At 41.7% G+C, this 27,568-nt stretch overlaps 2 protein-coding genes across 4 annotated transcripts in view; one reads left to right on the forward strand and one right to left on the reverse strand.

The window, feature by feature from the left end:
• The window catches only part of kansl1l (KAT8 regulatory NSL complex subunit 1-like), a 100,909-nt gene extending 84,126 nt beyond the window's left edge, over nucleotides 1-16,783 (forward strand). The window contains exons 11-16 of one of the 2 annotated variants that reach the window (XM_072261159.1): nucleotides 1,219-1,343; nucleotides 7,415-7,469; nucleotides 10,852-10,964; nucleotides 11,625-11,781; nucleotides 14,628-15,076; nucleotides 16,439-16,783. In XM_072261159.1, the coding sequence (XP_072117260.1) occupies nucleotides 1,219-1,343; nucleotides 7,415-7,469; nucleotides 10,852-10,964; nucleotides 11,625-11,781; nucleotides 14,628-14,855 (678 nt within the window). In that variant the 3' untranslated portion in view covers nucleotides 14,856-15,076; nucleotides 16,439-16,783. The remainder of the gene's footprint in view (nucleotides 1-1,218; nucleotides 1,344-7,414; nucleotides 7,470-10,851; nucleotides 10,965-11,624; nucleotides 11,782-14,627; nucleotides 15,077-16,438) is intronic. The other variant, XM_072261160.1, reaches the window with a different exon arrangement.
• Nucleotides 1-27,568, reverse strand: part of rpe (ribulose-5-phosphate-3-epimerase) — an 89,012-nt gene that overhangs the window by 34,958 nt on the left and 26,486 nt on the right. Inside the window, exons 6-7 of one of the 2 annotated variants that reach the window (XM_072261162.1) lie at nucleotides 18,248-18,416; nucleotides 14,604-14,827 (exon numbers count right to left, since the gene is read on the reverse strand). In XM_072261162.1, coding sequence (XP_072117263.1) covers nucleotides 18,294-18,416 — 123 coding nt within the window. In that variant the 3' untranslated portion in view covers nucleotides 14,604-14,827; nucleotides 18,248-18,293. Of the gene's footprint in view, nucleotides 1-14,603; nucleotides 14,828-18,247; nucleotides 18,417-27,568 lie in introns of those variants that run through there. The other variant, XM_072261163.1, reaches the window with a different exon arrangement.

Genomic DNA, 27,568 nt, shown 5'->3' on the forward strand with positions numbered 1-27,568 from the left:
GTGCACTAATCTGAACCTATCTTTGTGCAGTTGTTCAGTTCTTAGTGGTTTAATTATAAAAGGTTTTTCACTGTATTCTTCCCTGCAGTGAATTGATGAGAGGAAGACAATAATAACCAGTCTCTTAAGGTTATAGATATGTTTAGTTCTATGTTTTCAAAATAGTCAACATGGAAAGAGATTTACTCAGTGATATAGGTATTTTCTATATTGATAATGTTTACTATTTTGTTTTTATTCTTTGTCTATGAAAATTTCTCCTTGTTAAAAAAAAATGCTATCATCTCACTTGGGAAATGGGAGGATATGGAGTGGTTTGATAAAGGCACCCTCATTGGCATGTAGATCAAATACCCAGCAGCACTATTTGTCAATAAACTGCGAAGTACAGGATTAATGGGGAGCACAGTTATATTGTACCTGTGAACTCTTCTGTATATATGTTCTTACAAAGTGATTAGGCTTACAATAAAACTCTTGTGACTATTTGATGTTCGTGTAGCCTAAAGGCTGTATCAGCTAAGACTTTGTTGAATTACTGGAGTGGGTCAGGGTAAGTGAGGACAGATTGTCAATACCATCACTTTTGTCAAAACATTGTTTCACTGGCTATCTCAATGCATAATAATATATGAAGTGTGATGTACTGAGGCTGGCTGGTGATATGGGTAGCATTCCAACTCACTTGTGAACACTCCCAGAGACTACTGTATCACAAAACCTATGACCATTAACCCCTCTAATCTAGATCATTCCAGTAGGTCACCAAAGACTCAGCTGACATGGCTTTTAAGTGACATGAATGTCATGCATAGTCATGTTATGTGACATGTTATAAGATACATTGTGGGGCATCATGGTAGCGTAGCAGCTAATGTGAAATTATTACAGCTCGGTGTCAGAGCTCAGAGTTCAATTCCAGCATCCTCTGTATGCAAATTTGTACATTCCTTCCATGTGCACATGAGTTTCTTCCAGTTGTTCTAATTTCGTCTCACAGTCCAAAGAGATGCCTGTTGGTAGGTTAATTGGTCATTATAAAAAACTGTCCTGGGATTAGGCCAGAGTTTAAATCGGTGGATTGCCAGGTGGTGTGGCTGGAAGGGCCTATTCCACGCTATATCTCTAAATAACATAAAATTTTTTAAATGAGTTGTTATGTAGATTTCTAACTCAAGCCGCCATAATAAAAGATTGTAATATATTATATATTTCTAGATTCCTTTACGGCAAAGGCAGCAGAGTGAATGTTGTTATGATATTGATAATATTGTGGTGCCCATGTCATTAGTTGCCACCTCCAAGATTGAGAAGCTCCAGTATAAAGAAATAATTACACCAAGGTACAGAATTTCTTCATGATTCCATCTCAAGGTTTTTTTTTGCATGCACAACAGCTTTAAGGTAACATACATACTTATGGAGTTGTGTAATGACAGCTTAATTCCTAACAACTTTAGAAAGGTCCTAGATTAATATGTCTTACAAATAATATATGAAACAATAATAAAATGATTCAGGACATGATTTGGTCAGAAAGTAAACTATATGGTAAGGAGCATTATTATTTAATTGAAATACATTTGTACAGTTATTGAAGGAAAAGTTGGGTTACTGAATCATATTTTAAAAAAAGAGTTTTGGGGAACTGGGTTCCTGTATTGCATCATTATGGGTAGCGTCAAAGTGCAGCATCGTCATTCAAAGCAGTTGTGCCAAACATTTCTATCTTCACAAGTGAATTAGAACCAAATTACTGAATCTCCACAGCTATGTGGAAAGTTTAAAACAATTTTCCTGCCAATGTGCAAGTGCATCTTGTTAAGTATTGTATGTGAGAGTCACTGGGTAAAGTCAAGGGTGGGAGCTCTGCCATGGTCTATGCAGAATCCTGACAGAATCGGGGAACTGAAGAGCAGAGGAGCTTGGTTCCAGATCATCAAAGAACTTTTCACTTCGTGCCATTCACATTCTAACTCTGCAAACCTTTCCATGTATGTGTTTCATTTCCTTTTGAAGTTACTGTTGAATCTGCTTGTCCCATCTTCACTGTTTCCAAATCATAAGTCTTTCTCCTCATCTCCTCACTGGTAATTTCCTCTAGTTAACAACCCTCCTGCCTGTGCCCATCTGAAGGCAGCAAGCAGCAGGGAACTTTGTCCTTATACCCCCCCTCCAAAGTATTTTTGTGTTGCATCAGTTCACAGTTGTGTTAAATTCCACCTGCTGTTCCTTTCCCACTTTCCCAAATGAAACCTCCTTCACTATCCACTGTCCAATGTTGGTGTCATCCACAAACTCACTAATCATACCACTTACATTCTGATCTCTGTGATGACTAAGTCTCTCTAGCAATGACATTTGTGCCGGCTGGTGGCACAGTGACATCACTGCCAGACTCCAGAGCAAAGGTTCCCAAGTTCAAGTCCAGTCGGGCTGCTCCCGGGCACGCTTTCCATCTCGGCCTCGTTAAAAAAAAACTGCACTGTGAGAAGGACGTGGGGGACCACTCACAGAATCTTTCCTCCAAGACAACCACTTGAAAAGTGGTCGGCGAGGCTCTGGCAGAATATGGCACACAAAAAAAAAGACATTTGTGAATGATAGGCAGACAGGTAATAAGTAGGGTGCACAATTTTAAGTTGTTGGTCCAGGATTAGTAAGTTAACGTGGTGGTAAAAGAAAGAGAAACCTCATCACATTTGTTAGGTACCCTGGTAAACATACAAAGAGCTATAACGTAAAGGACCTGGCACTGATGGCAGTATCCAAGCACAGATCTGGGTTCAGCTCAAGGCTACTTTTCTAGTTTCTAGTAACATCCTAGGAACAATGTACAAGTTGAGTCTCGCTTGTCTGACCTTGGTGGTGGTGATCAGATCTTTCAGAGCCCACGTAATTTTCATTATTACTCCTGATTCTGCCTACCACTGCAGTTCTTTCTCATCCTGTATAAATACAAGACTGCTGAGTGTGCTGCCTCTAACTCCTCCATCATTTGCTGCACGAAGCTGCATAAATTGGTTCTTTTTGCTTTACTTCAACCCTCTGTGCAGTTCATAAGGCTCAGATAAATTGGCAGTGCCATGTCCATAAAGTGGCGTGACATCTATGTAACCTCAGTTTTAATTCCTCTGACCCCAAAGCCCATACATGCACTGATGCAGAGGCCAATTTGTACAATAGCCTTCCATCAGTCAAGGTTCATCATGGATGTTGTTTCCTAGCTGGCTGTGGTGTTGGTGCAGTGCCATCCGTGACTGGCAAGAGCAATGTGAGAGTGGCAGTTCTGTTGCAAAGATTGCATCAATAAGTGGTCTCAGCTCTCCAGGAGCTGCAGCATTCCTTTTCATAGGCAGTGTCTTCTGCCACTTAGGAGTTTATCCTCTCCTGACTTAATGTGCAGTCTGGTGCAAGTTCTTCCAGGACTCAATGTTGATGTCTGCACCTTCATATCCCATTTGCAGACATCCTTGTAGTACAGTTGCAGGTGCCCAGTTATTCTCTTGCCTGAAGCCAGCTCACATTAGAGGATGACTTTTGGAATGTGACCATCCTGCATATGGCGGAGGTGGCCTAGCCAGTGCAGCCTATGCTGCCTGAGCATGGTGTAGACACTGAGCAGGCCAGCACGAGAGGGAATCTCAGCATTGGGTACTCCATCTTCAGAAGATGGCCAAGATAAGACAAAGCCACTTTAAGTGGAAGGTGCTGAGCGTTCGCTCCTGCTTAACTTATGTTGTCCAAGTGTTGCTGCCATACAGCTATATGCTGGTGACACAAGCATTGGTACACCGCTATTTTTGTTTCTTCTGAGAGTTTGTCCTCCCAGATTCGTGTGGTGTTCCAGTCTTTCCAATGGACTTATCAATTCCTGTGTCCAAGGAGAGGTTGCCCCTGATAATTGACCCCAGGTATGTGAACATCATTCAGTTCATAGTTATCAGTGGTAATTATTGGGGGTGCCTCTCCATTTTGTCCAAAGACATTTGTCTTTTACAGTTTGTCAGACCAGATTCCTTGGAGGTCTGGGAAAAGTGATCCACCAAGCTCTGAAGGTGCTGCAGAGTCTGTTGCTACTGCTGCATCATCAGCAAACAGTACATCTCTGATCCTAGCCTTGCACACTTTGATTTTGTCTGTTTGGCGAGCAAGGTTAAAAAGCCTGCTATCTGATCTAGTGTGGAGATAGCTCCCCTCTGTTGCAATGCCAAATGCAAAAAAAAGGCAAACAAGATCCCAAAAAGCATTGGGGCATAAACACAGACTTACTTAGCATCACTCCTCATGTTAAAAGGCTATGAAGAGCTGTGGTTGTACTGTATAGTTCCCTTTGTGTTGTGGAAGGATTCAATTATGCTCTGTGGTCTTGGCAGGAGAGGATCTGAAAGAGCCTGTCTTTGCTGACAGCGTCAGATGCCTTGGCGAGACCAATAAACACAATGTAGAGATGCTTCTTTCCCTCTCTGTACTTCTGGAGTTAGCAGAGGGAGAAAATCATGTCCACAATGGACCTTCCAGCACAAAAGCCATTCTGTGACTCTGGGTAGACACATTCAGCCAACTTCTGTCAGTGGACCAAGAACACTCAGGTGAAGACTGTGGTTATGCAGTGCTTGATCAGGTGTAGGGGTATCTCATCAGTGCTTGGTACTTTTCTGAGGCCAGGTTGTCAATAGCTTCGCTGAGCTCTCTCAGGTCGGCTCTGCATCTAGTTCTTCCATTGGCAGCAGGAACTCAGTATTCACTCTGGTGTAAAGGTCAGAGTAATGCTCTTCCATCTCACTATCTGTTGCTGCTGCCTGTGATTACTCTGCCATTGATGGTGTTTAGGGGAACCATCTTGCTCTGAGAGGAGCCAAGGGCTTTCTTAATACTCCATATAAACCTGTCTGTGGTCCGATCTGAGTGTCTTCACTGAGCTGCATCCAGTACTCGGTACAGTGCTTGGCAGTCTGCTGATCGTTACTTCTAGCAGCCCTGAGGATCTTTACGTTCCTCTCCATTGGCGAATACTTATACTGGGCTAGGGCAGCATGTTTGACTATTCACTATTCAAAAGAGGACATTTCTGCTTTACCTCATGGTGTTGACACAACACAGGAAACAGCAGTTACCAGTTATAAACCACTTCGCTCGATTGATGTAGAGCGCAGTGCCAGCATTTGCTTCTGAAAGTGGAAGAGATTCTGGATCTCACTGGACAGCTACTCACCCCTGCCTTAAGCTGAGCAATCCTTAATCAAAAAGGTGTTGTCCTGCCACAGTCTGCTTTCCTTTTTGGATACATGGGGATTCAGTATTATTTGAACTACAAACTGAAAACACTGCACCAGGCAAAACAACACAACAGGAGAGAACAGCTCTAACATGGTTGTTGGAATGTTCAGATAATTATGACTGGCCTCTCTGATGATCTCCAAGACATCAGTGATGTCAGGAAGACAATTGTAATAAATGTGGAGCTCAAGTGACTTCACTTGGACATAGCCATCCTCTAGTCCTGCTGAGGGGCCCAAGATGTTGACAGTACTCTTTTCCATAGATGCTGCCTGGCCTGTTGAGTTCCTCCAGCATTTTGTGTGTGTTGCTTGGACTTACAGCATCTGCAGATTTTTGCTTGTTTGTGCTCTAGGAGACTCTGACTTGGGCATATTAAAAGAGAGAGATGATACTTTTTTCTGACAAGGGGCACACTGCTGAAGATGGTGGAACCAGGCAGCAATGGATCTGAGTGATTTCTTACTCTTTGCCTCAACACCACCAAAGGTCCAGTTACCCTTGTCAATGTGTATAACTGCCATGCTGTACTCCACATCTGAAGCAAAGGATGAGTTTTATGAGAACCTTGCAACCACCATCAGGAATACCCCCAGCAAGGAACGTCTTGTTCTCCTGGGTGACTTTAATGCCAGATGGGTGCAGATCATGACTCGTGGCCCTCCTGCCTAGGTCACTTTGGCATGGGCAAGATGAACATGAGCAGAGAGCAACCACTAGAGTCTGTACCTATCATAATCTATGTATAACCAGCTCATAGTTCTGGAGTAGTTTCAATACAAGGTTTCCTGGAGACACCCTTGCTCCAGACACTGACAGCAGCTGGATATGATCCTGGTGAGGCGCTCGTTCTTCAGCAGCATGCGTTTCCAATTCCCTACCATAGTGTTGACTGTGACACAACTCACCGGTGTGTTACACAATCAAACTGCAGTCAAAGGAACTCCATCGCACAAAATAAGAAGGAATCCTCACATTGATGTCACACAATATGTCTCACCCAAGCCTGCTGCAGCAGTTTGCTAAGTCCTTTGAGAAAAGAACTGAGTGCTCAATAGTCCAGAAACTCTGTTACAAAGAACATCTGCAGAATACTATCTGCAGCACAGCCATAGCTACCTTTCGGAAGAAGACCTTGAAAACGAATGATTGGTACAAAGCCAAATCTAGCAAGATGACTGAGAACCATAGAACAATACAGTGCACGAACAGACCCTTTGGCTCATGGAGTTTGCTGAACTAATTAAACTACTAGTTAAATGCTTAACAAATCTGATCCCTCCATTCTCTGCACATTCATGTGCTCTTCTAAGAGGCTCTTAAATGCTCTAGTATCTGTCTCCACCACCACCATCGCTGGCAATACATTCCAGACATACACTACTCTCTGTAAAAGAAAACTTGCCCCTCTCACCTTAAATACGGCCACCCAGTATTAGACATTTTGACCTTGGAAAACAGATAACGTCTGTGCCTCTCATAATCTTATAAACTTCTGTCAGGTCTTCCCAGAACTGGAACAGCTGGTTTTCTGAAATTGTTGAGTCCTGAGAATTGTAACGTGCTGAGTTTAAAGATAAGACACTTTCCCCTGTAATGTTAACTGTTTCTTTCTCCACTGATTTTGCATCTCAGTTCGAGCTTTTCTTTATCCTTATTCCCTCTGCCAACAGTAACTGTGACTAACAAGTTTCCACCAAACGTTCTCATTTAGCACCATACTTGCATGTATCTCCACCTCATCACAAACATTCCTGTTTTCTCTGCAACTTAAAAAAAATAATTTCCAATATTTCTCTGACCATTAATGCTGCTTGACCTGCTTTTCTGTTTTATTGGTAGATTACCAGCATTTGTAATGTTATTACTTTGCAAGTTTTGATAGAGCAGACAGGGATAAACTTCCCAGTGATATTGGTCAGTAACCACAAGATAGCTGGTGATGGGCTTTCTTGTGGTATGACTTGAATGCAAAAGTAGTTGAAATAAATTTAATAGTAACTTCCAACATTTGATGGGAAAATGTTTAAGGAAAAATCTAGAAGGTGAGATTAATTGGAAAGTTTGAGCTCAGTTGAGAAAAAGGAACTGCATCATTCAATGAGTAACATCAAATTTTCCATTGCTTCAACAGCTGGCGAATTATGACCTTCCAACCAATAATGGAATTACACTTGCAAGAGAATGAGGTAGGTTTGAGGTGGCATTACTGGTGACTCTTTAATCATGCCTTCGGGTTTCTGTTGTCAAATTGACCTGTTCATATTTTCCGTATGTCACACTAAGTCACTTTGTACTGGCACACCCTAGTTTAGCTTGCAGCTCACTGCCCCATCTTGCAAGAACAGTGGGTCAGGCAACATCTGGAGGAACATGGACAGTCGATGTTTCAGGTCGGACCCCTCATCTAGACTGAAAAGGAAGAGGGGAGATGGCCTGTATGGAAAGGTAAGAGGAAGAGGCAAAGCAAGAGCTAGGTGAGAATGGGTGGTGGGGCAGATGATGGAATCTAATGGGAAAGGAAGATGGAGAATAGAGCTACAGCTGCAAGAAAGTTTGTGGCCCTTTGCAATTACCTGGATTTCTGCATTAATTACTCATGAAATGTAGTCTTATCTTCATCTAAATCACAAATATACACAAACAATCTGCCTAAACTAATAACACAAACAATTGTACTGCTTCTCGTCAATACTGAGTACACCATTTAAACAATCACAGTCCAGGTTCAAAAAATTAATGTGCACCTCTGGATTAATGCCTTCTACAAAAACTACTTAGAGTCAGGTGTTCCAATCAATGAGATGAGATTGGAGATGTGGGTTGTAGAGGTGCCCTGCCCTGCAGAAAAAGACACACAAAGTCAGGTTATTGTCAGACTGCTCTTCTGAAGAAAAATCTGTTTATGTGCAACATGCCTCTATCAAAACAACTTTGAGCTTTAGCATTGTAGAGATGCATGAAGCTGGAAAAGGTTACAAAAGCATTTCTAAAGACCTGACTGTTCATCAGTCAAGAGAAATTGTCTACAAATAGAGAAATTCAGAACTGTTGCTACTCTCCTGAGGAGTAGGAGTCCTGTAAAGATCATACCAAGAGCACAACGTGCAATGCTGAAGAACCCAAGGGTAACAGCAAAAGACCTGCAGAAATCTCTAGAACTTGCTGAAGTCTCTGTTCATGTGTCCACTATAAGAAAAACAGTGAACAAGAATGATGTTCATGGAAGGCACCACCACTGCTCTCCAAAAAACCATTGCTGCACATCTCAAGTTTACAAAAGACCATCTGGATGTTCCGCAACACCTCTGGGACAATGTTCTGTGGACAGGGGAGACAAAAGGTGAACTATTTGGCAGAAATGTATACTGCTTTGTTTGGAGGGAAAAGGGCATTGCATGCCAACCTCAAAACCTCATCCCAGCTGTGAAGCTTGGTGGAAGGAACATCGGGGTTTGAGGCTGCTTTGCTGCCTCAGGGCCTGACAGCTTACAATCATTGAGGGGGTAATTAAATCAAAATTGTATCAAGACATTTTATAGGAGAATGTCAGTGTAGCAGTCTGTCATCTGAAGCTGATAGAAGTTGGATGATGCAACAAGATAATGATCCAAAACACAAAAGTAAATCAACAACAGAATGGTTTAAAAAGAAAATTTGTGTTTTGGAAAGGCCCCCAAGTCAGAGTCCAAACCTTAAGCCAATTGAGATGCTGTGGCATGACCTGAAGATGGCTATTCAGGCAAGGCATCCCAGAAATGTTGATGAACTGAAATAGTTTGTATGGAGGAATGATATAAAATTCCTCCTTGCCGTTGTGCAAGTCTGGTCAGCAGCTGTGAATAATTAAACAATATGTTCAATAAAGACATGAAAAGAACAATTGTGTGTTATTAGTTTATGCAGATTATGTTTATTATTGTGACTTAGAAAAAGTTCAAACCACAATTTTAGAGTAATGAAGAAAATTAGGTAATTGTAAAGGGTTCACAAACTTTTTGTTGCAACTATATACAAGGAGCTAGAGGTGAGACATTCCTTATTTATCTGTCATCTGTATTAACGATCTGGATGAGAATATCGTTGCCATGGTTCACAAGTTTGCAATTGAGACCAAAATTGGCAGTATAGTGGACTGGTTGACTAAGATTACAATGGGATTTTGATAAAGTGGGCCGAGGAATGACAAATTCAGATAAATGAGGTGTTGTGTTTTTGAAAGACATACCACAGCAGGTCTTGCACAGTGCATGGTAGGATCCTGTGGAGTGTTACAGAACAGAGAACTAAGGGTCCAGATACATTGTTAGTTGAAAGTGGTGACACCGGACATTGAAAACATTTGGCATGCTTGCCTTCGTTATGCAAGGCATTAAGTACAGGAGCTGGAATGGTATGTTATAGCTGTACAAGACATTGGTGAGACCAGATTTGGAGTACTGTGTGTTGTTCTGGTCATCCTTTTGTTGGAAGGATGTCACTAAACTGGAAAGGCTGCAAAAAAATTTACAAAGATGTTATTAAGACCGGAGGGCTTGAGGAAGGGTTAGATAGACAGACTTTTTTCCCTCTAGAGCATAGGATGCTGAAGGGTGACTTTATCACAAGGGGCAGAGGTGCGGTGGATGGCCACAGCTTTTTCCCCCAGAGCTGAGGAGTCAAAACTTAGAGGGTGTTGGTTGAAAGTGAGAGGAGAAGAACTTAAAAGTGCCCAGAGGAGCAACTGGGGGTGCATGGAACGAAGTGGCAGAGAAAGATACAATTATGACATTCAAAAGAGATTTGGATAAGTACATGGATCAGAAATCTTGAAAGGGATTCAGGCTAAATATGAGCAAATAAGACTAGCTCAGATAGGAACCTTGGTCACCACAGACATGTTGGGCCAAAAAGCCTGTTTTCTGCAATATACAATAGCTGTGTCTCTATCTGCCCATCGTCCCTCGTAACCTGTTTACTACTCTTACATCAGCCCTTTATACAATCTTCCCTTTGTCTTGTAGTCTAAGCAGGAAGGATCTGAACCTGAAACATTGACTGTCCATTTCTTTCCCTCCATAAATGCTGCCTGACCTGAGTTCCTCTAGAAGTTTGTTTTCTTTATGTAGCAGATTCCAGTGTCTGTAGTCTCGTATCCACTGCCCCATCTTGTTTTCTGGCATTGATGTTGGATAAGCAGTCCATTTAGTAATTAAAAAACCACTGATTCATAAGCATCTGACCATATGGATCTTTTAAAATCTTCTGGCCTCTGTAAATGCTGCTAATAGGAAAAGGGTTGGAGTTGAGATGGTTTTAAAAAAAAGGTGGGGAGGGGTAACTGCCAGGTGTTAAACAAAGAATGATAAAATGGTTCTGACAGTATTCACGAAATACCTCGACTCCCCATCCATATCATGTTCTGAAGCTTATTGCATTCTTCACGTCCTTCTCAACACAAGTTTCAGATACAAAAAACATTTTCTGTATCTTCCATCTTTAAAAAATTCTCCAGTGGATTTCTAAAAGGCTTTAAATAGGTTCTACTTCAGAACAAGATACTAATTCTATTGGTCACTGTCTGTTTTACAGTTAGAGGACACTTCAGATGAAGCATTTGCTTTACGACATAAAAAGCACGAACTAAGGGAGCAAGCAAAGTGGCTGTTATGGGAACAAAGCAGATGTCATCGAAGGGGCAACAGGCAGGTGTACTGGTCCATTAAGTGTGCCTCTCTCTCCCACCTTACAATATTGTGGAACAAATGTTTTTGGAGATGAGAATTAAATCAAGTTGTGTTTAGCGCTTCTCTAAATTGTTGGCAATTAAAAGAAAGGTAGAGCTTTTTCGTTTACTGTATTTCCTCTTAGACTATAGACATTGATCTGCCACAAGTTTATACTTGGCATGATCATACTGTGAGTTTTCTTCATAAACTTTCACAATATTGTGGTTGGCTGTTTCTGTGCAAGATATACTGTGAATGCCAGTGCGGTTTTGGTGTTCAGATCCACATTTATACATTTACTTTTGAATGACTGTAGATTCCAAAATATGATTATCTGGAAATCTGGATACCTTATGTCATTGGAAAAATGATATAAGTTCCTGTGGTTTAGTGTCCAGCTAGTTTACATTACTAGGTGCACTCCATAGTCACTTTAATTTATAATTTAATTTCTGCTTCACAAGGGGGAAAACTCCCTCAAATGAGGTATCTCCAGTCATTCAATCTCTGCTTTAAAGCAATAAATGCATGGGATGTAGCTTCTGCTGGAAGCCACAAGACTTCACTTCAAATTTTGAAATTCTATATATTTTTTTTGTTAGCAGTTCAACTTTTCACCTCAGTATTTCCCTTTAGGTTATCATCATTCACGAAGAATAATGAGGAGCATCTGAATCCTCATCTTTCACCTTCAGAAAGTGAAAAACCTCACAGTTCCATTAATTGCTTTTCTGAACTGGCACAAAATGAAGAGACTCAGGAGTTACTTGTGGAGAGAGAACCTAATACAAAGGTAAGAAAAGTAATTGCATGTGAATTAGCTTGTAGAAAATGTTACTCCTTTAGTGCACTAATGTAATGCTTTTGTTGTACATCACCTGTACTGTGTAGCTAGTATCTGGATCCTAACCCACTCGGCACACTATTATTTATTTTGTACTGGCACACCTCTGGTTTAACTTGCAGCTCACTGCCCCATGTACTGTTCACGTTTTGAACTAGTGTTTGGGCAATATACAAGATTGACTAAACAAGCTGTGGCAAATTCACAATTTACTTCAGTTGTTCTTCTGTGTCAAACTCAAAGATTAAGTGTGAGCCTCTGACTGCTTTGAAAGCATTAAAATTGTAGGCAGTACATACAGTCAGTTAATGGTCCACACAAGCGTCCAGCCACTAGGCAATTCAGATCCAGCCAATCGGGATGGAGCATTAAGCCCAGCCCACGCCCTGCTCACTTGAGAGGGTATTTTAGGAAGTGTCTCTAGGGGGATTTGTCATCTGACTAACTTGTGCCTGAAGAAGACTGTCGGGTTTACCGTTGAAACCTTGGAAGTATGTGACTGTTAAGACCAAAGGATAGTATGGATGATTTGGTAATCAGTCACAAAGCTTCCGTAGCCAGCCATCTCTGTCAAGATGGTCTCTTTCTCCTTTGTTATTCAGCTTATTTTTTGATATCTGCACTATTCTCCAGCAGTGACCATGAGGCACAAGTGCAAAGTTAGGCCATTTGGCCTATCAAGTCTGCTACACCATTTGATCATGCTGGATTTATTATCCTTCTCAACCCCAATCCCCTGCCTTCTCTCTCTGCTCTGACATCCTTACTATTCAAGAACCTATCAATCTATTCTACATACCCAATAATTTGGCCTCCATAGCCATCTGTGGCAATAAATTCCACTGATTCACTACTTTCTGGCCAAAGAAATTCCTCCTCAAAGGGATATCCTTCTATTCTGAAGCTATACCCTCTGGTCCTAGACTCTCCCACTTATAGGAAACATCCTCTCCACAATCAATTCAACATGCAAACCAGGGAAAGGGGTTATTGCAGGAATATATGGGTTGGCCCTAATGCTATTATGAAATGGTGTTTACTAAAATTTAGATTAAATGATATAATTACCTATATTTTTTCTATTTGGAGATTGCTCACTGGAATTATTTGCAATTCTGTTCCTTCAATTTACAATCAACGAAACATTTGTCAATTAATGCACAGAATGATGAGTTGGGTGTGTTTTCCACCCAATGACAGAGTCTGACTTCCTGTCTAGCTGTACATGATGCATTGCTGATCACAGTGTGATTGCCAGAGGTGATGTTTTATCCAAGTGATTAAACAATAATGAAAGTTTTTGCCTCAGGTCAGTGAGAAGGGTGAAGCCAGATTAAGGCAGGGTTTCACAGAATATGGAAGATCTCAGTTCGAACTGTGTGCAGATAATTATTGCTTAGGAAGGGATAGTGTTACTTTGTAACGGTACTGTAAGTGACCAACTACTCCATACCTCCCTCCCCATCCAGTTTAACTTTCCTCTCCTGATACCATGTCCCACAAATGACCATTTAAATTATCCCAGATACAGTTAACACTTAGTTGGTGTGAGAGAGACAGTAACCCAGCTGATGAGCAACAAAGTGGCTCAGTAGGTAGTGCTTTGCTTCATGGGTCCAGCAATCCTAATTCTGGTGCTGTCCGTGTGGAGTTCACATGGGTTTCTTCAGGTGGTTCAGATCCTTCCCACAAGTAGGTAATCAGCTGCTCTAATTTACATTGGGAATAATAAAAAGAAAATGGATGGAGTTATTGGATATGAAAGAAAAGAGGGTGCAGGAAAGCTGACATGGGCTCACTGATATGACTAACAATTGAGAAAACTACACAGTAGCCACTTTATTAGGTATACCTGCTCATTAATATCTAATCAGCCAATCATGTTCAAAATTCAAAATAAATTTTTTATCAAAGTATGTATGTCACCATAAACACCGAGATTAGGTTGGTTGTGTGCATATTCAGTAAATCCAAGAAACGTAATAGAATCAATGAAAGGTTGCACCCAACAGGACAAACAAATAAGCAATGTGCAAATACAGAAGAAAAATAAATAAATTACAGATACATATCTGGACATTAGATGAAGAGTCCTTGAATATGGTTGTGGGAACAGTTCAGTGATGGGGTGAGTGAAGTTATTCCCTCTGGTCTCAGCCTCCTGTACCCATCTGCCTGATGGCAACAGCAGCCTGGGTCAGGGATTCCCAACCTGGGCTCCAGAGACCCCTCAGTTAATGGTAGAAGCATAAATCCTTGATGATGATTTCTGCTTTCCTTTGATAGCAAGTGAATACATAAAAGCAGGCAGTTGTTCAGACCCTCAGAATGAGGATGAGATCTGTGACTTTGACCATGGAGATTATTGGTGCCAGAAACTGCTGATCTCCTGGGATTTTCATGCACAACAGGCTAGTTCACAACCTTTTTTATTCTATGGACCACAGGTTGAGTTACCCTCCTCTACAATTATAGAGGATGGTACAAAAAAAAGATACAACCATTGAGCGAAAACCTCATGCATGAGATCAGAAAAAAAACGCTAGACTAGTTCAAACTGACAGGAAGGTGACAGTAACTCAAATAACCACGTGTTTAAGCAGGAGAGCACACAGTGTTCCACTCCTGTACACTAATAAGGTGGCTACTGAGTGTGTGTGTGTGTGTATATGTGTATATGTGTGTCCCTTATACACACACACACACACACACTGTGATATTTCAGCAGCACCAGTTATGGGGATTCAAATTTGGAAATAAAATAGATCGCATGTTTTTGTTTTACTTTATTGCAGGTCATTCTACCATGGAATTCTCGTACATTCCCTCTGTGTGAGGAAGAAATGAAACATTTAAACCATTCAGAGGAAGGGACTGCAGTTGAGAAAGGTGCTTCGAGACCTCTCACCAGGTTATACTCAGCAGTCAGTGAAAATGGCCGGGCAGCTTCCGAGCGAGTGCCATCTTCTGGAGAAACACAGTGTAAACTCTCAGCCTGGGGACAGAACAATGCAAAGCAGTAGTGCCAATAAATCTGGGGTTATTTAGAAACAAGCTTAAAGAATTATCATAAGGTGATTTTACAATAATTTTACATTTTCCTTTTGAATATCTTCATAGTTCTAGCCAAATCTTCGTCAGTATTGTGATGCAGGTTGCCTGAGAAGTTGTAGCAGGACTAAAGAAAACCTCAGAATCAATACCAAAGTCAAGTTCCTGACCTTAATCTCTTCTGGGGATGAAAGTAAGATTCTACATTACGTTCCTGTCTGAATTAAATGTGCAAAACCATGCTAAGACGTGGCTCCTGTCTGCTTAGTATATCCTGCTTTGTGTGGATGTTAGTAACAGCAGAATTCTATCTCTATTTTGGGAATGAATCGAAACAAATAATTGTACTTTTTCTAAAAAAAAAACTCCTGAAAATACCATCAAAGTTGAAAACCATTTTGTGATACTAGAATATGCACAAATCCAGTGCCCCATTTTGCTTTAGAGCTCCAGACTGTCTCAATGCTTCAATGGAGAAAAAGGAACAAGTTACTTTTTAACATATTACAAACCCAGCATTGTAATAATCAGACTAAGTTATATAGTTATTTTTCTGTGCTACCAAGTTATGTAGTTTATTGGTTGGTGTTAATATAAAAACCATGGATTTGTTGAACATCTAGTTAAAATTATTTGTGCAAGTAGCACACATTGAGAAATGCAAAGCCTGCAGACAACCCCACTGCACAACTGAACATGATCCCCAAACTACACATTGGAAAAGATTAGAAAGGTTTTTAAATGGATTCTGTAATTATGGAGCCTGCATAAATGCCATCTTCCTACTGATTTTTGTCCCTTCCTTTCCTAATGGTATTGATTCTTGGTGTATTGTTAAAGGACACTGGAAGCCTTCTATCATTTCAACCTCACAGTCATGGGGCAAGCAAATATGTAACAGTAGACTATAATACCAAAAGACATAGGAGCAGAATTAGGCCATTCGGCCCATCAAGTCTTCTCCACCCTTTCCATTACAGCTGATTTATTTTCCCTCTCAACCCCATTCTTTAGCCTTCTCATAACTTCTGACACCCTTACTAATTCAAGAACCTATCAACCTCTGCTTTAAATATATCCAGGTGACTTGACTTCCAAAGCCGTCTATGCCAATAAATTCCACAGATTCACTGCTCTAGCCACTGGAGCTTGTATGTTTTCCTAGTGACCGCATGGGTTTCTTCCCACAGTCCAAAGGTGTACCAGTTGGTAAGTTAATTGGTCATTGTAAATTGTCCTGTGATTAGGCTAGGGTTAACTCAGAGAATTGCTAGGTCAGTGTGGCTTGAAGGGCTGATTCCTGGAGCTGTGGCCCCTGGTCCCAGATTCCCTACTATTGGAAACATCTCCATGTCCACTATCTAGAGATTGTAGACTATTCTGTTGTTAGAAGAACCTTCTGTATTGGCCTTTCTAACTGAGAGGAATGTGTGGCTGATTTATTCACTTCTTTCATTTTTGTATGTGGAATTAACTGCAGGCTCAAATTGTTAAATAGCATTTCCTGTTTAATTATGTCAAATTCAACTAATGCCTTGCATGTTATTTCCATCAGGTGTTCATTTGAAGCCATTCACTTCAATAAACCATCCTATGGTATTGACTGACACCTCAAAATCTTTAAGCAAACTGCACAAAGAAGATCAACAGTTGCAGCAGTATCGCAGCAAAGCCCTGGAAGTTTGCACTTGGGGAACGAATATAGACTGTGTTAACAGACTGCACCCTGATTTTGCAACATTACTCAATCCATGAGACATTCTGTATCCCAAGATCATTCAACCAGCAGCTGGCTGAGGTCTTAATAATTTGATCATATGATGTTAAGAATTGTTCTAAAATTGCTCATTCTTTTTCACACCCAATTGCCTTTATAAAAAGTAAAATTATTTTAGTAAAATGCTTCTCTTATTGGCCTGACTTGTGCACAAGAGATATAGATCCTCAGCAGCTGTGCTGCAAATCTGAAAGAGGGTGGTGACTATGGTCAAATATTCAATACTTTGAGCACAACAGGTAGGCCCTGATGTTCAAGGTCAGATCCAGTCAGCGGTTGAAACCTTAACCACAACCACTGTGTACTTTAAGCACATTTTTATGTTTACTACTTTACTATAAAAAATCCATTTGTAAGTTAGTTTGGAATTATATTCCTTGTTACAAATTGCAACTATTGTAGTGCCACTTCATTATTGGAAATGTTACTATGTACCATAAGCTTTCATTCATGGCTAACGTACAAAGCAGAAATTACTTTCTGTGGGTGGGACTATTGTTTCATACTGAACCAGCCTTCATGCACTGCATATTATTTATGTCCACAATACACTCTGCAAGAAACAATTTAGGGGTGGCTGTTATTTCCACTGCACTTATTTAATAGTGGGCACCTTTATTGAGCAGACCAGAGAGGAAATCAATCACAGATTCCTACTTTCCAACCACCTGATGACAGTAGCATTCAGCTAGGAACATGCTTAAATGAAAGTAAGCAATTCAGGTTGTAACTGGTCTGTACTGCAACCCATAACCCCCGCCCTCACTTCACTGAGCACTTAATGACATGTTTAATTTGGATTGCTTTTATTGCAGGGAAAAAAACAAGTTTTGTCAATCAAAGAATACAAATTGACTAAATCAAATTTATCAATTTAGAAACTAAATTGTTTAGAAACAATTTTGTAAATTAAATTAGAAACATCTATTTTAGCATTCATTTTCTAAATCGGTTCACTTCACCCATGGGGCTCAATCTAAAAACTCCACTTTCAGTACAGCAACCTTAGCATTTCTGAACTTCATGGGCACATAAACAAAATACTATTTGTCAGCCTTCTTGCTATTGTTGATAGCAGTTCAACTGGTATAACAGTGAATGTATCCCTAATAAACATTATTTTTGCTCAGTTACCTTTATAAGGAAGCAATACGGTTGATTGCTGATTCATGCCAAATTAACAAATAAAATTTCCATGAGCCAAGGAGATAACACAAATATGCCCCAGCATCACACAGCACACTTTTGCATTCTGCCATGAATGTTTTCTTTAAACCTTGTCCAAAAACTAAACCCTTGAACAAATTGTGACACAATGCTACTAGCAAAACAAAAATTGCATCAATATTTAAAGAAAAACAATTTTGTACACTCCTGCCACAAGCCAATGAATACTAACTCACATATTTCACTCTTCAAAATATAATGTGGTTGCTAGAGAGACGTTTATTCAAACCAGCAAAAAAACTCAGGGCCAGCCACAGAGTAGAGTATTAGTAAGTATTTGCAAAATACCAAATGAACAATGATCAAAAAGCTGGTTCACATTGTGAGAACAGCATTAAAACAAGTAATTTAAGTTCATACCCTCCACCACAAGCAGCAGGCGTAGTGTACTTGCCCTGCTGAGGTATCACCTGTCCAGACATCGCTTTTGAATAGCTTCCACGCAAACGTTTCGAAGGAGGTTAATCACTGATCTGGGATCATCACTCTTCATGACAGCGCTGCCAGACACAATCATGTTTGCTCCAGCCTGAAAAACAATTAAAATGTAAGTCAATAAAGCATTACAGTTCCTTCTATAAAGCTGCATTCTGCAGTTGGTTGAACACCATTAATAGGGGGTATTAAATTAATATAAGCAGCACTGTATCCTAGGAATGAGCACTGACGTGTAATCAGTTCAACAGAATGGAGAGAAATGCAGTTATTTAAAGCATAGCTTTGTTAAGTGCAAGTGAATCACTTACAGGAAAACAAGAGCAGGATATCCTAGAGTGCAGAGCTGATGAAGTACCTTTGAAGTTTTGCCACTTTTTAAAGAAGGAAATTCTGCAGTTCTTTGCAGCAAAGTCCCACACAGCAATGAAATATGTGCCCTCCACCTTTTTTAGTGAGGAAGAAACTTGATTAGCATAGATTAATTTGATACAATGCAATTAAATCTTTTTACACCCAACTGAGGGATTGAGTAATTTTGTTTAACATCTCACCCATTTTTGATTAATGTTTTAAATAAAATCAGCCAATCTTGAATTGAAAAGTCATAAATGTTGCACCAAAGGAGTTCAGAATCAGTGTTGGGCACAACTCCCTGATATGGCTATGTGGAAAGGCATTATGAGTAAGCAGAAAACCATAGAGGTTAATCAGTTCTTGCTATATGCACGAGTGACTCATCTCAGCCACCTCAAGTTCAGGAAACAAACATCTATCAGCCAAATACAACCCTAATGCAGGCTGGAGTATCATCATAGTAAATAGTGATTATTTCTGCAGTAAGTGATGTCATCTCAAAGAACTGCATTTTGGAGTTAGTGAGCTAGAGTTTGTTACTGCACATGTCAGGAGAATTACCTGGATGCTATTTCAGGAGGGAGTCATGCACCTTAGATGAGAGACAAATGATCTGAAGAAGAGGCAGGGAGAGGAATCCTGAGGATCAGGTGGGCTGTTTTCTGGCAAAGGTGTACTTGGTAAGTGGAAGGCTTCAAAAGCAAAATTTTGAGAGTACAAAGCTTGTACGTGCATGTCAAATAAAAGGTAAAGGTAACAATAGGTTTAGGGAACCTTGGTTTTCAAAAGATAATGAGGCCCTGGTTAAGAAAAGAAGTTCTTATCAGCAGCTAGGAACAAATATGGTACATATGGGGTGCAAGAAATGCAAGAGAACAATTAAAGAATTTAAGAGGACTAAAAGAAGGTATGAGGTTGCCTTAGCAGACAAGATGAGGGAGAACTCTCATGGATTCCACCGATAGATTAAGAGCAAAAGGATTGCAAGGGACAAAATTGATCCTCTGGAAGATCAGAATGGTAATCCGTGCATAAAGCCAGAAGAGATGGAGGAGATCTTTAATGAATTTTTTGGATTTGTATTTACTCAGGAGGTGGACAGAGTAAAGGTAAAGCAAGTAGTACTGAGGCAAAGCGACATCAACTTCATGGACCCTACACAGATTAGAAGAGGAAGAGGTATTTTGCTGTCTTGAGGCAAATTAGGGTGGCTAAGTCTCCAGGGCCTAACGAGGTGTTCCCTCAGACCCTGTGGAAGGCAAGTGCAGAAATTGCAGGGGCCATAGCAGAGATGTTTAAATTATCCTTAGTGATAGCTGAGTTACTGGAATATTGGAAGATAGCCAATGTTGTGCTGTTTGAGAAAGGCTCCAAAAAAATAAACCAGGTGGGAAAATAATTGGAAGGTATTCTAAGGGACTGGATATGAGTATTTGGACTGATTACGGAGGTTTTAGTGGGTGGTAGGTTATGTCTAACCAATTTTATAGAGCTTTGAGGGAGTTAACAGGAAAGATGATGAAAGCAAGGCAGTGGATCTTGGCTACCGTACACTTTAGCAAGGCATTTGACAAGGTCTGGCATGGGAGACTTGTCAAGAAGATTCAGTCGCTTGGCATTCAACATGAGGTAGTAAACCAGATTAGACATTGGCTTTGTGGGAGAAATCAGAGTGTGGTGGTAGAGGGTTGTCCCTGTGACTGAAGTGCCACAAGGAGATCAGTGCTAGGTCCATTGTTGTTTATCAATCATTGTCGTTGATATAGATGACAACGTGGATAACTGGATCAGCAAATTTGTGCATGACACCAAGACTGCGGATGTAGTAGACAGCTGCAGCGGGATCTGGACCAGCTGGAAAAATGGGCTGAAAAAATGGCAGATAGAATTTAATGCAGGCAAGTGGGAGTTGTATTTCAGTAGGACACAGGAGTGCAGTGGAAGAAAAGACTCAGGGAATACAGGTCATTAATTCCTTGCAAGTGACATCACAGGTAGATAGGGTTGTTAAAGCTTTTGGCACATCGAACACAGAACATAGAAATCTACAGCACATTACAGACCCTTCGGCCAATGTTGTGCCAACCATGTAACCCACCCCAGCGCATAGCTCTTTTTAAAAGCTCCGTGTAACTATCTAAGAGGCTCTTAAAAAACCCTACTGTATCTGCTTCCAGCACCGATGCCAGCAGTGCATTCCACACACCACTGTGTGGGAAAAGGTCCTTTTTCCAAGCACCTTAAAACTATGCTCCCTTGTGTTACCCATTTCAGCCCAGGGGAAAAGCCTCTGGCTATCCACACAATCAATGCCCTCATCATCTTATACACCTCTGGTCACCTCTCATCCTCCATTGCTCCAAGGAGAAAAGGCCAAGTACACTCAACCTATTCTCATAAGGTACACCATCCAATCTGGGCAACATCCTTGTAAATCTCCTCTGCACTCTCCCTATAGTATCCACATACTTCCTGTAGTGAGGTGACCAGAACGGAACACAGTACTCCAAGTGGGGTCTGACCAAGGTCATACATAGCTGTAACATTATCTCACGGCTCTTGAATTCAATCCCACAGTTGATGAATGCCAACACACCATACGCCTCCTTAACAGCACTGTCAACCTGTGCACGGACCCCAAGATCTCTCAGATCCTCCTCACTGCCAAGAGTCTTACCATTAATATTATATTGTCTTCAAATTTGATCTACCAAAATGAACCACTTCACACTTAACGACGAAGAGTCTCGGCCTGAAACGTCCACTGCACCTCTTCCTAGAGATGCTGCCTGGCCTGCTGCGTTCACCAGCAACTTTTATGTGTGTCACTTCACACTTAATCTGGGTTGATGTCCATCTGTCATTTCTCAGCCCAGTTTGTACCCTACCAATGTCCCGCTCTAACCTCTGACAACCCTCCAGACTATCCATGCATGGAGAACCTTATCAAATGTCTTACTGAAATCCATATACACTACATTCACTGCTCTACCTTCATCAATGTGTTTTGTTACGTCCTCAAAAGAATTCAATCAGGCTCGTAAGGCACGACTTGCCCCTGACGAAGCCATGCTGACCATCCCTAATCAGAGTATGTCTCTCAAATGCTCATAAATCTTGCCTCTCAGGATATTCTCCAACAACTTGCCCACCACTGAAATCAGACTCACTGATCTATAGTTTCCTAGGTTATCTCTACTCCCTTTCTTGGAACAACAGAATATTATTGGCAACCCTCCATTCCTCCGGTACTTCTGTCCCTATTGATAATGCACAGATCATCGCAAGAGACTCAGCTTAATGCTTTTCAAAAGCTCCAGCACATCCTCTTCCATAATGTCCATATGCTCAAGCATTTCAGTCTGCTATAAGTCATCCCAACAATTGCTAAGGTCTTTTCCCCTGGTGAATACTGAAGCAAAGTACTGATTAAGTACCTCCAGTACCTCCTCCAACTCCATGCACACCTTTCCACTATCGCACCTGATTGGTCCTATTCCCACACGGCTCATCCTCCTTGCTCTTCACAAACTTGTTAAATGCCTTGGGGTTTTCCTTAATCCTGCTCAGCAAGGCCTTCTCTTGGCCCCTTCTGGCTCTCCTAATTCCATTCTTAAGCTCCTTCCTAGCAACCTTGTAATTTTCTAAAGATCTAACAGTTGTTTCTTGAACCTTTTGTAAGCTTTTCTTCTTAACTAGATTTTCTACATCCTTTGTACACCATGGTTCTTTAACCCTACAATCCTTTCCCTGCAGCCATGGAACATACCTATGCAGAACTCCATGTAAATGTTCCCTGAACATTTACCACATTTCCCTGAGCACATCAGCTCCCAATTTATGTTCCCAAGTTCCTGCCTAATAGCAACATATTTCCTCCTACCCCAATTAAATGTTTTCCAAAATTGTCTGCCCCTATCCCTCTCCAGCACTATGATGAAGGAGATAAGAGTTGTGGTCACTACGTCCAAAATGCTCTCCCACCAAGATCTGACACCTGATCAGGTTCAAACCCAATACCAGATCAAGTACAGCCTCTCCTTCAGTTGGCTTATATTGTGTCAAGAAATCTTCCTGAACACACCTAACAAACTCCACCCCCTCTAAACCCCTTGCACTAAGGAGATACCAATCAATATTAGGAAAGTTAAAATCTCCCATCACAACAACCCTATTATTGCACCATTCCAGAATCTGCCTCCCTATCTGCTTTTCAATATCCCTGTTACTATTGGGGGGTTTATATTTGGGGAGTTATTGCCCCTTTCCTGTTTCTGAATTCCACCCACACTGACTCAGTAGACCATCTTTCACTGACTTCCTCCTTTTCTGCAGCTATGACACTATCCCCAATTAGCAATGCCACACCCCCACCTCTTTTGCCTCCCTCTCTTTTCTTTTTGAAACATCTGAAGTCTGGTACACTCAACAGCCATTCCTGCTCCTGAGACATCCAAGTCTCTGTAATGGCCACAACATCATAGTTCCATGGATTGATCCACGGTCTAAGTTCATTCGCCTTGTTTATGATACTCCTTGCATTAAAATTCGATACATCTCAAACCATCAGGCTGAGTGCATCTTTGCTCTAACATCTGCTTATCCTTCCTCACAAACTCCCTACAAGCTGTCTCTACTTGTGCTCCAACCTCTCCATCCTCTGCCTCTTCACTTTAGTTCCCACCCCCCTGCAAATCTAGTTTAAACCCTCCCCGATAGCATTAGCCAACCGACCGGCCAGGATATTGGTTCCCCTCGGATTCAAATGCAATCTCCTTTTTGTATAGGTCACACTTGCCCCAGAAGAGGCCCCCAATAATCCAAAAACCTGAAACCCTGCCCGTTGCTCCAATCCTCCACCTCATTCTGTTCCTATACTCAATGTCGCATGGCAAAGGCAGCAATCTTGAGATTACTACCTTTGAGGTCCTGTTTCTCAGTTTCCTTCCGAACACCCTGTATTCTGCTTTCAGGACCTCCACCCTTTTTCTACCTATGTTGTTGGTACCAGTCTGTACCACAGCCTCTGGCTGTTCACCCTCCCATTTCAGGATATCACGGCCACGCTCAGAAACAATATGGACCCTAGCATCTGGGAGGAAAACTACTATCCTTGTTCTTTTTTATGCCCGCAGAATCACCTGTCTGTTCCCCTAACTATAGAGTTCCCTATTACCACTGCCATCCTGTTCCATTCCCTACCCTTCTGAGCCAGAGGGCCAGATGCAGTGCCAGAGGCACAGCCAACGTTGCTTCCCCCAGGTAGGCCGTCTCTCCCCCACCCCACCCACCCACCCACCAACCAGCAAACAGCACTCAAAATGGAGTACTTATTGTTGAGGGGGACAGCCACAGGTGCTCTCCACTATCTGACGCCCTCCCTTCCCTCTCTTGATGGTCATCCACTTATCTGTCTCCTGTGGCCCAGGATGACTACCTGCCTGTAGCTCCCGTCTATCACATTGGCCTTCATAAATCAAAGTATTGAGTACAGGAGATAGAATGCTATGTTGAACTTGTGTAAGACATTAAGGTTAGGATAACCCAAGCCCTAACCCTAATGCCCAATTTGGAGTATTGGGTGCAGTTTTGGTCACTTACCTACAGGAAAGATGTAAATAAGGTAGAAAGATTACAGAGAAAATTCACAAGGATATTGCTGGGTCTAGAGGTCCTGAGTTATAAGGAAAGATTGAATAGGTTAGGACTTTATTCCTTGGATGTAGAAGATTGATAGAGGCATACAAAATAATGAAGGTTACAGATAGGGTAAATGCAAGCAGGGTTTTTCCACGGAGGTTGGGTGAGATTGCAACTAGAGGTCATGGGTTAAAGGTGAAAAATTTAAGGGAAACCTGAAAAGATACATCTTCGCTGATGGTGATGAGTGTGTGGAATGAGCTGCCGGTGCAAATGGTGATGCAAACTCAATTGCAGCATTTAAGAGAAGTTTGAATAGGTATATGGATGATAGGGGTATGGTGGGCTATGGTCCCAGTGCCGGTCAATGGGAGTAGCCAGCTTAAATGGTTCGGCACGGACTATATGGGCCAAAGGGCCTGTTTCTGTGCAGTACTTTTCTATGACAGTTCCAGAAAAGTCCTTTACCTTGTTCAAACATTGAGGTTTTTGCTTCCTAGAGAATGAAGACTGGAGGGATAATGTGTGAACTGTATAGCAATAGGGCATACAGAGCCATTCAAGTGGACAAGGAAAAAATGTAATAGTCATAAGGGACTATATAGTTACAGGAACAGATACTGTTCTCTATAGCAAAGATGGAGTCCCAAAGGCTGTGCTGTTTGCCTGATTCGAGGTTTTAAGGACATCTCTTCTGGACTGGAGAAGAACTTGAGAGGATCCAGTGGTCATGGTCCATGTAAGTACTTACAACACAGCTAGGATGAAGAGGGACTATGAGAAGCACAGTACAAAAATGAAAAGCAGAACCACAGGGGTGATGATCACATTATTATCTGAGTCACATGCAAATTGACAAAGGGTGAATCAGATGAGTTACAATGTTCAGAGAAGTTGATGCATTGCTTAACGGCTGGTGTGAGAGTAGTGTGTTCCAGTCCATGGGACACTGGCACCAGTACTGGGGAAGGAGGGAGCTGCTCCCTTGAGATAGGCTCCACTTGAACTTTGCTGGGATCAGCGTCCCAGTGAATGGCATAACTAGGGTTGTAAACAGGACTTTGACTAGGACAGAGGAGAGACCAATGAAAGGACAGTTCAATAAATTAAGGAATGAAAAAGCAGCAGTACAGAATAGAGAGTAAAATTGACAGTTCTAGACTAAGACATGTGAGCAGAATCAGTTCATTTGGCCCATCGATTCTGCTGTGCCATTCCATCATGGCTGATTTATTATACCCTTCAAACCTATTCTCCTGCCTCTCCCCATAACCTTTGATGGCCTTTACTAATCAAGAAACTATCAACCTCTGATTTAAATAGACCCAATGATTTGGCCTGCACAGCTGTTTATGGCAATGAATTCCACAGATTCATCACCCTCTGGCTAAAGAAATTTCTCCTTACCTGTTCTAAAAGGACATCCGTGTATTCTGAGGCTCTGCACACTGGTCCTAGACTCCCCCACTACAGGAAACATCCTCTCCACATCCACTCCTTCAAGGCCTTTCAATATTCAACAGATCTTAATGAGATCCCTGCCCTCATTCTTCTAAACTCCAGAGCAATCAAGCGCTCCTCTCTCGCATTAACCCTTCATTCCAGGGATTATTCTCACGAACCTCCTCTGGACCCCCTCAAGCACATGACTTAACCTCCAAGTCTGAATTTGCTCCCTGTTTAGAAAATAGTCTACGCTTTTATTCCTTCTACGAAAGTGGAAAGTAATAGAATAGGTCAAGGCAGAAGGCAAATAAAAATACGCAAAAGAGCAAATTCAGTGTTGTAAATACCTGTGTATAAAAAAAAATCAATCTTAATTTTCTTTACATAATACACATGGCATTTGCAACTGGATGGCATGAATAACAATACACAAATAGTATATAATGGCTGTAACAAAAACATAAGTACAGGGTGACCAGGACTGGGTGCTCAACATTCCACAGTCCCACAAGAATAGGTAAAGGGGAAAGGTGGTGTTTGTAATCAAGGAGAGCAGCAGAGCAGTGTAGAGTGTGAGACATAAAGGTAGTGGATCATTGAAACATTAGAGCAAGCAGGACACAAATGGGAGTGCTCTACAAACAATAAAGTGTGTCCTCTCAGAAGGGCAGAACATAAATGGGCAAATATCAAGCACATTTGAAGGGAACTGCAATTATCATTTGCTTCATATCGATTGAATAAAGCAAAGTGGCAGTTGTGGTAGATAAACTGGAATATATTAGGCTTGCATCATACATCAGGGTGCTCTCTTTAGTTAACTGATGAAGTAACTGTAGACTTTGGCCAGGAGCAGATGTCGTCAGGTGGTGCCCAACTTTCATAGAGTGTTTCAACCCCTCACCAATACATTCTCCAGTTGCAGGGTCAGCAGTTGGTGGCCAAGTCACTGCCCATCTGCTCCTGTCTTCCAATTCAACTCCTCTCGCCTGCTCCATATCCAGCGAGAGGCTCTTTCTGCTTCCTCCCCCATCCTGCGAGCTGCTTGGTTCTTGTTCCTTTCATCAAGGCCCAGCGCAGACAGTGAACTCCACGCTGACCATGCCAGGAACCCTCTACAGCCGATCTCCACGGGGAATAGCCACGTCTACCATCCTTTGTTCCTGCACTCATGGACAAAGGACTGGTAATTCAGGGCCTTCCTCTCGTGAGCCTCCTCGCATCCTTCCTCCCATGGTACTGAGAGTTCCACCAGGGCGATTTTCTTGCCTTCAGTGGACCATGGTACGATGTCCGGTTGAAGTGTGATTTGCACCACCTCCGGAAACTGCAACCCCGCCCCCCCACAATCGATTCTCATCTCCCATGATTTGGCAGTTTGCAGCAGATTGGATTTAGGCCTTTTTGATATGATTGGCATAGCCCTCTCCTTGAAGAAAATAACTGCCCTGTTTGCCTCTCTGCCAGCAGGTTCCTTTACACCTCTCCCGCTCCAGTGTGTCAGTAAGGGTCAGCAGGACCTTGTCATGGCACCACCCATACCATTCTTGTGATAAAGCTCTTTCGCAGCCTATCAGTACGCGTGCCGGTGAACCCTGCTGACCACAAAGCTTGCAGTTAGGGTCCTCTCTCAGCCCCATATGTGCAGCTATGATGGTGTAGGGACAGTGTCATACACAGACTGCGGGAGGAAAGAAATACAGAAGGGCTCCACTCTCCAAACCTCTGCCCAAGTGATCTTATGCTTGGGAAGGTCCCATTTTGTCCAGACGCCCTATGACCGCAACTCCACTGCCTTCAATA

This window comes from Mobula birostris, chromosome 6, assembly GCF_030028105.1.
Source record: "Mobula birostris isolate sMobBir1 chromosome 6, sMobBir1.hap1, whole genome shotgun sequence".
In the NCBI taxonomy this organism is placed as follows: Eukaryota; Metazoa; Chordata; class Chondrichthyes; order Myliobatiformes; family Myliobatidae; genus Mobula; species Mobula birostris.